General features: G+C 41.6%; 1 protein-coding gene across 1 annotated transcript in view; it reads left to right on the forward strand.

The window, feature by feature from the left end:
- The window catches only part of LOC142760805 (glutathione hydrolase-like YwrD proenzyme), an 87,128-nt gene extending 77,881 nt beyond the window's left edge, over positions 1-9,247 (forward strand). The window contains exons 10-12 of the mRNA XM_075863983.1: positions 2,826-2,996; positions 7,560-7,644; positions 8,738-9,247. Of these exons, the coding sequence (XP_075720098.1) occupies positions 2,826-2,996; positions 7,560-7,644; positions 8,738-8,994 (513 nt within the window). The 3' untranslated portion in view covers positions 8,995-9,247. The remainder of the gene's footprint in view (positions 1-2,825; positions 2,997-7,559; positions 7,645-8,737) is intronic.
- The last annotated feature ends 1,894 nt before the right edge of the window (positions 9,248-11,141 follow it).

Below are 11,141 nucleotides of genomic sequence, written 5' to 3' on the forward strand. Positions count from 1 at the left end.
GTAGGCGCTGGAAATTAAATAAAGAAACAAATAAAGCAGTATATACCTGTACTTGCCCCTGGCGATCCAGCGCTGATGCTCCGGCGGCACTCCCGGTAGATGTTTACATGTACTTAGCATGTAACCGCTGCAACCAATCAGAGGGCTCAGTGGTGACGAATCGTATTTCTGCCATAATGCCAGAAATACAACACATGACCGCTGAGTCCTCTGATTACAAAAAAAAAAATTCATAACCCGGATAACCCCTATTTGAAGCTTTGTTATTTGCGGGACGGTACCTATTTTATTAAGGCTTTATTTCTGGGTAAATATATGGTACATTTCTTTTTTCTTACAATTTCTAAAGCAGGTACAGTAATATTTTGCTAGTTTCTTACAAAGTAATTTTATTGACACTTGAAATATTGTCAGCACTAAAATCTGACAAGTGACTTTGACGCGGCCTTTATCTGCTGACCTCTAATGTTCCATCAGTTATGTAGGGATATTGACACAAATTACACAAACAAAATAGGCATAATAAGCTAAAACCTAGGAGTGGCCTGATATGATTCAGCTGCTCTATCTTGTGATGTCACTGAACACTCCCTAAAATAACAAAGACGTATAGCTATATAACTGCTGCACTATTATAGTCTTAGGCCTTATTCACACGGACGTGTCCATTTTACGTGTTCAAAAAACGCTGCGTTTTGCGCGCGCAAAAGGTCCGTGTGTCATCAGCATATGGTGCGTGGCTGCGTGATTTTCGCACAGCCGGCATCATTATGACACTCTGTTTTTATGTTTACAAACAGAAAAGCACGAGGTGTTCTTCTGTTTACATTAATTTATTTTACTACTGTTGCGCGAATCACGCGCGGCACCTGGAAGTGCTTCCGTGTGCCGAGCGCGATTTGCATGAATCCATTGACTTCAATGGGTGCGTGTTGCGTGTAACACGGGCAAATATAAGACATGTCGTGTGTTTTACGCAGCGCACATACTCTGCGTGAAATTCACTGACAGTCTGCACGGCCACTAACATAGGTCCGTGCGACATGCTTGATTTCCACGCGCGTAGCACGGACATATTATACGTTTGTGTGAATAAGGCCTTATACTGTGGATTTTTATTGATTTATTTTATGAAACTATTTACATTAAAGATAATCTGTCACCAGGATTGAGGCCTTTAACTAAGAGCAACTAGAGTTATATGCCCAAAGGAAAAGAAGCCAGCGCATGCTCCTAAATTAACGTGGTCTGTCTTGGTGGCAGACTCTCTGGAATCATTGAAGAGAACTACCATAAGATGTGTATTCATGACCCTTTAGCGCATATCTTATTTCTGTGTTACATTATCAGAGGTTGGATGTTACGGACATCCTGTTTTATCTGCAGCAATTTTGCATTGGAGCAGTATTGTAATATAAGTAACTCAAAGTATCAAAAATCTGTAGATCTTTCATATACAAAATACAGCTAGAGAAATGTAAAAAACAAAACAAAACACACAAACACATAAAATAGATATAGGGCAATGGGTACATCCACTAATAAATTATAAGGCCAAATGTGATACATCCAAGTTATTACCATGGCATAACAAGTAAAAATTCATACAATACGTTCCATACATCAGTACTTCAAGTAAATACACCATACACAGCCTTCCCCTGGAATACTGACCACCTCATGACGTATTAGACATGTGAATGAGTGTAAACTGCCCCAAAAACCCAAAGTGTGCTGTACTGGTTGCCCTATTGGCCAATGCTAATTTAATGGGTTGGAGGGTTTTATCGTTTATGCTGCTGTTTATTAAAGATTTGCATATTTATACTTTGGAGTAACTTTATGTTGTAGATTTTCCATATTGGATCAAAACATTTCAAATCAATCTTTCCAAAGCATGACTGTGAATGTGTCTCCAAATGTTTGAGCCGTAGGAAAAACCATTCGTGTTTGTGGTTTAGTACAAATATTGTGATAATTGAAACATGAGACATTTCCCACTATCACGACCTGTGGGTATGTGGCTCCACTAGGCTGTAACAGAGTAGCAGCTGGTCAAACAACAGTATACAAAGTTTATGCAAAGTCCTAGCACAAGAGTACCTGTAATAGTCCAGACAGTAGCAGAGGCTTAGGCACAGATGGAACTTGATGGTAGATAACGCCAAATGAGGCAGATGATACCAGGTGTGGCAGATGACACTAGACGTGGTGTGTGACAGCAGGCATGGCAGATAACACAACACAATTCCAACACTAGAATGGGTACAGGAACAAAGACAGCACAGGATACAGGTATCAGGACACGGGAACATTGGGAACAGGATACGACGAAGGGACCATTTGCTAAGGCTAACATGGTCATACACAGCAACGCTCAGGCAAGGAGTGAAAGGGCAGAGCCCTTTTTATAGTCCAGGGTGATCAGGGGCTAATTTGTAATAACTTTCATGTCCGCGAGCACCATAGAGAACACTGCAGGGCGGCCCGGAAGTGAGTGCCGGCATCTCCTAGGAGGGAGATGCCAGCCAGAACTTGGAAGTCTGCGCTCGCGGCCATTGAGGGGTGAGTAGGGACGACGGGCCGCGGATGTTACACCCAGTAACCATTTTATATGAAATAAGGTTACAATATATACACTTAGAAGATTTTCCAACATGTTCAATTCATTTTGTAATTATGGAATTATCTGTGATCCAATCGCAATAGTGTAATATAGATACTCCAATGGAAATTGTTGTAGTAAGCTACGGAAAAAAACCCTAACGTTTTATGAAGGATATATTTTATGCTACATACTCCAGTATTTTCTTTGAATATTTCAGAACCGAGGGAACAATTTTTCCCTGTCCCCTGGACACCCCAATTGCTTGGCACCCGGGAAACGGCCTTTTCACACGATCATCCCAGCCATGGCCACTAACGCTGACACTGAAGATTTGTTATGCAGTTTCGGCGTTATGGGGGGATTCATGCAACCTCAAGGCCACATCCAGGTAAATTTGGTGACTTGAATTTGACAGGATGTAAACACTCAAAGCTGCTACATTGTTGGACTGAAAAAAGGCAAAGGTCCATGAACTTCAGAGCATTCTCCTCAAAGCCACAAGTGAATCATAGTGTCCCAATTGTAATAGAAATACACCAAAACACACATAGAAGAAAGATAACTGGGTCTAAATGAATACTGAAAGGATGTGACCTGGATTCTACCTGTTTATAACCTTAGACCCACCCAGCATTAATCACAACACATGATAAATGCCGGTACACAGGAAAAAACTGACGATATTCAAGAAGAATGGACACAACAGACGCTTAATCCATGTTCAGACATCCCTGAGGCTTATTTTTACTATTTTCCTGTATACAAAGGTGGCCTCCACTCAGGGAAGGAGTCCGTGTTGGGCTCATAAAAACAGCAGACTTATTCTTATTGCTAATATTGCTTTTGACATTAATATAACAAAAAAATGATCTGTATTTTTTTTGTTCCATTTGGGAAACCAGCCCAGCACATCTCTACTTATAACATGCTGTATTTAAGGAAAGTAGCATGTTAAAGTAACCAATCTGCTTGAAACATGAATGTAAGCAACAGACACGTGTACAGGAAAGGGTAATGAAATAAGGGAGTGGAGTCTGTGCAGCATGGTGTGGAGATCACAATATTAGCTGCTACAGTACAGAAAGCATACAGGAACCACGAAGGATAAACATTTAGCACCTATCCCTAGGACATGGGGGTCCCATTGGTGTGAGGAGAACTTTGAATGGAGCGGCGGTCAACCATGCGCAGTGCTGCTCCATTCAAAGAACTATAGACTGACAGAGACACCAAAGTAAATTGCTCTGCTGTTTCCGTCAGCCCCAAAGACATTGAATAAGAGCAGCAGGGCATATGCGTTACCGCTGCTCCATTCAAGCTCTTCAAAGCAGGGGGTCCAGTGAGGGGGAATGGGGACGCAAACTGCATGTGTGATTCAAGCCTTACAATGGACATTTGCGATATACATACAAGCATAATGTGATTTTTCTTTATTCACTTTTAAATTCCAAACTTGAATATAAAATAACTAATTTATTGTTTAAACTTCATCTACATGTTCCCAAATCACAAATTAACTAGATCTTGGAAGGTACTGAGTCTTTAGGGCAATGCTCCCTGGGAAAAAGTATGCAAAATAGCTCTCCTCCAGTGGATGAAAACTGTCTCTCTAGTGCCACATATAGGTGACTATACTGTAGGTCACTATCAAACCCTTTATAGAACCTTGAAACATTACTTAAAGAGGCTCTGTCACCAGATTTTGCAACCCCTATCTGCTATTGCAGCAGATAGGCGCTGCAATGTAGATTACAGTAACGTTTTTATTTTAAAAAAACGAGCATTTTTGGCCAAGTTATGACCATTTTTGTAGTTATGCAAATGAGGCTTGCAAAAGTCCAAGTGGGTGTGTTTAAAAGTAAAAGTCCAAGTGGGCGTGTATTATGTGCGTACATCGGGGCGTTTTTAATACTTTTACTAGCTGGGCGCTTTGAAGAGAAGTAACATCCTCTTCTCTTCAGAACGCCCAGCTTGTGACAGTGCAGATCTGTGACGTCACTCACAGGTCCTGCATCTTGACGGCCACATCGGCACCAGAGGCTACAGTTGATTCTGCAGCAGCATCAGCGTTTGCAGGTAAGTCGATCTTACCTGCAAACGCTGATGCTGCTGCAGAATCAACTGTAGCCTCTGGTGCCGATGTGGCCGTCACGATGCAGGACCTGTGAGTGACGTCACAGATCTGCACTGTCACAAGCTGGGCGTTCTGAAGAGAAGAGGATGTTACTTCTCATCAGAGCGCCCAGCTAGTGAAAGTATTAAAAACGCCCCGATGTACGCACATAATACACGCCCACTTGGACTTTTACTTTTAAACACACCCACTTGGACTTGTGCAAGCCTCATTTGCATAACTACAAAAATGGTCATAACTTGGCCAAAAATGCTCGTTTTTTAAAAATAAAAACGTTACTGTAATCTACATTGCAGCGCCTATCTGCTGCAATAGCAGATAGGGGTTGCAAAATCTGGTGACAGAGCCTCTTTAAACAGGTTTTCTGGGAGCTAATGGTATGTTCACACGGCAGCGTCCGTAACGGCTGAAATTACGGGGATGTTTCCGCCTGAAAACATCCCCGTAATTTCAGCCGTAACGGCATGTGCAGGCGCTTGAACGCCGCGTCAGTTACGGACGTAATTGGCGCTGCTATTCATTGGAGTCAATTAATAACAGGTCACTTCTTTGACGCGGGCGTCTATTTACGCGCCGTCATTTGACAGCGGCGCGTAAATATACGCCTCGTGTGAACAGACAAACGTCTGCCCATTGCTTTCAATGGGCATATGTTTGTCAACGCTATTGAGGCGCTATTTTCGGACGTAATTCGGGGCAAAAACGCCCGAATTACGTCCGTAATTAGTGCGTGTGAACATACCCTAAGTGTAATGGCCAATTACCTACAACTGCAAAAACAAGTCACTTTCAAATTTACTTGCGCTGCTAAAACTGCACTGTTCTCAAGATATGGGTTGCGGGTCACATGATGCTGCCCCCATAGAATTTTGAGTCTTCCGCTGATGACCTATTATTGACTACACATGTTTCCTCCCGGCCTGCTCAATGTACAGTGTGTCATCACTGATGTCACGTACAAAGGGGGCCATATATGCTCAGACATACACAAAGCATGTGTGAACATTGAGTAAACTGTTCCACACATGCTCATCAGTGCATTGCCTCAACAGCGCCTGCCTGTCAGCACACAAGCCCTTGTGACTGTAGGGTGCTGGAGTGAAGCTAGAGTCCTACAGAAAAGGGGCGGTTTGCTTGCCAGCGTTATGCATTCTATACATGTAGTCAATTAGGACCAGAAACTTCAGCGGATGTAAACAAATGGAGAAGTGTGTCAGAAGAGTGGGATCGTCAGGAAAACGGACAAATCATGCAAAAGGTATTTGACAGGCCTTATTGGAGGGAATGTAGTGCAGCCAGACCTTTTTAAAATTTGGAAATCGTGTTGGAAAACCCCTTTAAGTTGTTGCTCCTTCCAGTAGCTGCTTCAAAGGCATCTCATTGAGGTTAATGGCCAATCCAGAGACGTCCATCTGTAGATGGCACTGTTTCAGAGTTCTTGCTCCTCATCAGGACAGAGTAGGGTTCTTTATGGCTGAATGAGAAGTCTATGAAGCAGCTCTTGGAAGGAGCAACAGCCTAAGTCATGTTTCAATACTCTATAAAGGGTTGGACATTGACTTACAGGTAATTACCTATAGGTGGCACTAGAAAGACAGTGTTTTTTCTTCTTGGGGAGAACTGTTTTGCATAAAATAACTAGAATTTCACATTGGGTTTTCATTCTTTTCAGTGTAGATAAGCCCTACAATTATTTCTGGAGTTTTTAAATATGATACTAGTTAATAACTGCCCCTCTTGCTTCCCCCTGGGATTACGGTAATGTTTAACATTGCAGGCAATTCTATTAATAATTTCCAACAATGCCTACAGGGCACACCTATAAATGATGCAACCCCACTTCTATGACGGTGAGATGTTTATGTTTGCATAATGCTTTATTGTTCCTAGCAACGTAAATGTGTATCTTAATCAGAGGAAACATGAAAGGTAAGATAAGTTGATAACTATTGGTGACAGAAGCTGAGAAAATATATTAAGATTGCCAAAACACGTTGATTGGATTTCACATAATGATTGGATTGAGAAGCACTGTAGATCCTGTTTGCTTTGTATCCAATTACTAAAAATTCACATACGCATTAAAATGAAGATCAATTATTAGCAGTATAGGTATTCATTCTATATATTGCACCCTATAGTAGATCAATGCAGGAATCTTCTTTTTACTTGCAGAAGTCACTTTTTTACTTGCCTATATACAACCAATTTCAGCGGCCACAGTGATCGAGAAATATGCTCCGGCAGCTAACAAGTGCCTCTGTCATATTTGTTAATGTATGGGCTAAATATGGATCGAGATCTGTGCATATATTGCTTACCAGCAGTAATAAATACAATTATTATTTTTTGTGCTGATTTCAACAATCTGCTAATTACTTTTAGAAACTGACAGCAGTTGAGCTCCATTTCACCATCACATGTGATACAACAACTTCATATTTGATTGTTTCTTGCATAAAGCCTCACATTCCATAAGTAACCAAAAAGTAGGGGACAGATGGAAGGGAGTATAACTGCAGTATCAGACTACAAAGGGTTTGTTTGTAGTCTGTTACCATGGAAACACATAGGTCTGCACTGCAGCTGTGGACAAAACAGTAGGTTTTGTTAATCAAGATTGTTTGCAAAGTTGCTTTCTTTTATATTTTAGATGTAGTGGTGCAATAAAATTGATTACACACAAATTTTTAAAAACTGGTTGGAATTTAAAGTATATTAGAAAATGTATACAAAATTGATGCATACAGTACAATAAAGCTTTATTTACATAAGACCGGACCACCCCTTTAATCAAGGACTTTGCATTCCTCAAAGGTTCTTTTGAACATGATAGAATTTGGAATGAATCCTCAACATGCAGTGGACGCCCCACGATTCTATGTGGAATATATTAAGAAAGGTAAAAGTATTACAATTTCTACTAGAATAGTATTCTATGAATTACTTCTAAAGAGAGTTTATCACTAAAGTATGTAATAGTGAAGCTAATCTGGCCTGTCAGTCAGACCTCTAAAGTATGACCTTACACATTATTTGACATTTGGTCGAACCCACCATTTTCGCAAAATCTATATTAGGCTCTATTCACATCTGCTCTATGAATTCCGTTATTTTTCCATCCTAGTAGCAGAAAAAGGGAATTCAATGCTGTCACTGATCTGTCACATAATGGACACCTATGGTGCCCGGTGGACATCATTGACTTTAATAGGGTCCGTAAGGTTTCCGTCATGGGGGTGGCATTTTACTGGAACAATTGCTCAGCATGCTGCACTATTTTTTCTGGCATTTTCGACAGAAACTGCAACGGAAGCGCCAACGTAGATGTGAACACAACCTAAACTGTAAGACCACCTTTATACAAGCCAAACAAATCTGAGAAGCATCATAACAATTCTCAGAACCATTTTCTGCTTCAAAATAATTTGAGAGGCAAGGAAACACCCTCTTGGCTCATCTGACTGGTTAACCCTATTGTAAAGAAGCAGGGTGCCATATTTTGCTCTTTGGAGCAGTTTATTGGGTTCCCCTGCTAGCTTAACATTATAAAGCTGACCATACACTTAAGATAAAACTGATCTAATGTGTATAGGGGCCTACCAATTCCAACTGTCCTCCTGATGAAAGATGTAGGGTAACACAGGGATCATGCACGTTGAATGCCTGTTCCTTTGTTCCCAAGAGATATAAACCACTTTCTGAAGGGTCTGGCAGTGGCTTATTCCTCTCTCTCCATTAAAGTAAACATGCATGTGTATGGACAGCTTTAGGGCATCTTACAAATGTTCTACTTTAAAGGGATCTGTCTGGTTACCGATTCCCTTTAAAGTATATTGTATATTTGGTAGGAGTAAAGTGACACTATACCACAGTCTTGGAATTAAAGCACAACAAGTAAGATTGTTAGTTATAAATATCTTACCACACACCTAAAACTTTGAGATTTATATTTCTTGTGTACTATCTGTCTTTATATATTTTTTCATATTCAGATCAGAAATGGCACCTATATCTAGAGGACGGCTTTCCAGGCAGTGTTGCAGAAGACTTAAAAGCAAGAGGTCACCTTGTGCACTGGCCTATCACTGGTCATGATAGGAAACTTTTTGGACGTGGACAAATTATTACTAAAGGGGATTGGTGGAGATCATCAAAAATCTTCTCCGATACCAGCAAAGTGTGGTGGGCTGGGTCTGATCCCAGAGGGGATGGCTGTGCTATGGGATATTGCAGTGTAAATATCTGCTAGTAGTTAAAGCCAATGCTCTGATATCTACTTTAATAAAGTGTTTTTTCATATACTTGATAACAAAACATTTATAAAAGAAATACACTACCAATCAGGTCTCTTAATAGCAACACTGCCAGTAAGGATTTGAGCAGCTCATAACTACTGCCATTGATGATTTTGCCCTTTGACACCATTCTGAAGTTCTCCTAACTGAACACAAAGGTGAAATTGTAATCATGTTTGTAAATATTTTCTCATAAATGAATGTAAAGAGTTTTTCAATATTTCCAATTTCCATTAAATAAATGTGAAAATTCTTTTTGTGACATATTGTGTCTATATTTACATAACAGGCATTTTGTATAACACCTGAATCAGATTTAACCCCTTAAAGGGGCTGGCCGCTTTGTAAAAATATTTCCTAAAATCCCTTAAACTTTTTGCTGTGGCACAATAAACTATAAAGCTCCTCACACTTTACCCTGGCTGCTCATTAGAAGGCCCGCTTTTACTGTATGGATATTACATAGGACTTACATGGGTCTTAACCCTTTGTATATATACTGCAAGTATGAGGCCTCGTTCACAGCTGCGTCAGAGGCTCCGTTAGGGGCCTCCATTGCAGATCCTGCCAAAAATACCCCTATTGTATTCTGTAAAACCCATAGAAACTCAACGGAACTCATTAAAGTCAATGGGTTCTGTTGGCCGTCGGAGGTGTCCGGCATACAACAGAAACGCTGCTTCTGTTATTTCCATTGTTCTGCTCCTCTGACGGAGCAATACAATGTAAACACCGACGCCGGTGTGAACCCAGCCTAACACTTTGGGCCTTGTTTAATAATGAGGGCAGACAAGATGCGATGGCCTTGCAAATACCAACCATTCAAATCCCTGTTTCACTTTCTAACCAAGAACAGGAATCTGATTGATTGCTGTGAACAACACCTCAATTTTTCTCAGCATTAGTTGTTGTTGTGTTTAAAAACAACGTTTTTGTTTCTGTAAAATAAGAGTGTAGTTGTCACGAAAGGTCTGTGGACCCACTGGGCCGTACCGCTTTAGCGGTAAGGTAGCTGGCCAACAGGGAGCAGGTGAAAGTCTATAGTTCATATAGGTACCTGTGGCAGCTCAGACAGCAGCAGGGCAGGCACGGCTTGGACTAGGCAGCAGGCAGATGTGGATACAGCACGACACGACTTAGGCTAAGCACAGTGTTCGACCAGGATGGTATGGAAATGCAAGGAACTGGAACAGGTACAGGAACAGGAAACACACTAGGAGGCCATCACATAGACAAACTAGGGAACACAACAACTCTCAGGCATAGAACTAGGGGGCTGGACCCCTCTTATAATCCAGGGTACTCACTGGTCAAAGTTAATCAACAAGGTCCGGTGCGCGCGCTGCCCCTTTAAGAGTAGGCACGAGCGTGTGCGCGCACCCTACGGGATCCGGCTGAGGTAAGTGGACGCGAGCGCTGGCGTCTCCTGAGGAGGAGGCTGGGGCCAGCGCTTGCCGACTCGCGGCTGTCCGGAGGGGAACGGAGCTGACAGCCCGCAGCCACGGACATTACAGTCGTTTTGAGGTTGCGCTCTGACTGAATTCTAACTTTGTTCATTAGCTGTTCTATAAACAGTATATCGCCAGTATATTACTTTGCGATCGGTGGGTATCCAATTGCCGGGACAAAAGCAGGTAAACCAATCCTGAGAATAACGGGGCCATGGCGCTGATGTAGCGATGTGTCCTGTTCAATGTTTCCCTGCAAAGTAGAACTCTCGGCTATCCGTTCAAGTGAATGGGGCAGTGCTGCAGTCCCCTGCACAGCTGGTGGCCAAGAGCATCGCTGTGTAAAGGAAAACTGAGAAGGGGACACAGCGCTAAATCATTGTCGTGGCCCATTCATTCTCAGGATCAATGGAGGTCCTGGCAGTCAGACCACCACTGATCCCAAAGTCATCGCTTTGTGTGTTGGGAAAACCCCTTTAGATCTGAACAGAACTTTCTCTCTCTAATCATAAATGCTCCTTTTTATACTTCTAATTATACATTTAAGGGAGTTACTTAAATGACTCAACCTGGTATTAACCTTCCCTAAGTCACATGGTTATACAATGTGATCTAAACTCAAGGAAGTGTATTCTGGCATTTATTAATATTAT

Source organism: Rhinoderma darwinii, chromosome 4, assembly GCF_050947455.1.
Source record: "Rhinoderma darwinii isolate aRhiDar2 chromosome 4, aRhiDar2.hap1, whole genome shotgun sequence".
In the NCBI taxonomy this organism is placed as follows: domain Eukaryota; kingdom Metazoa; phylum Chordata; class Amphibia; order Anura; family Rhinodermatidae; genus Rhinoderma; species Rhinoderma darwinii.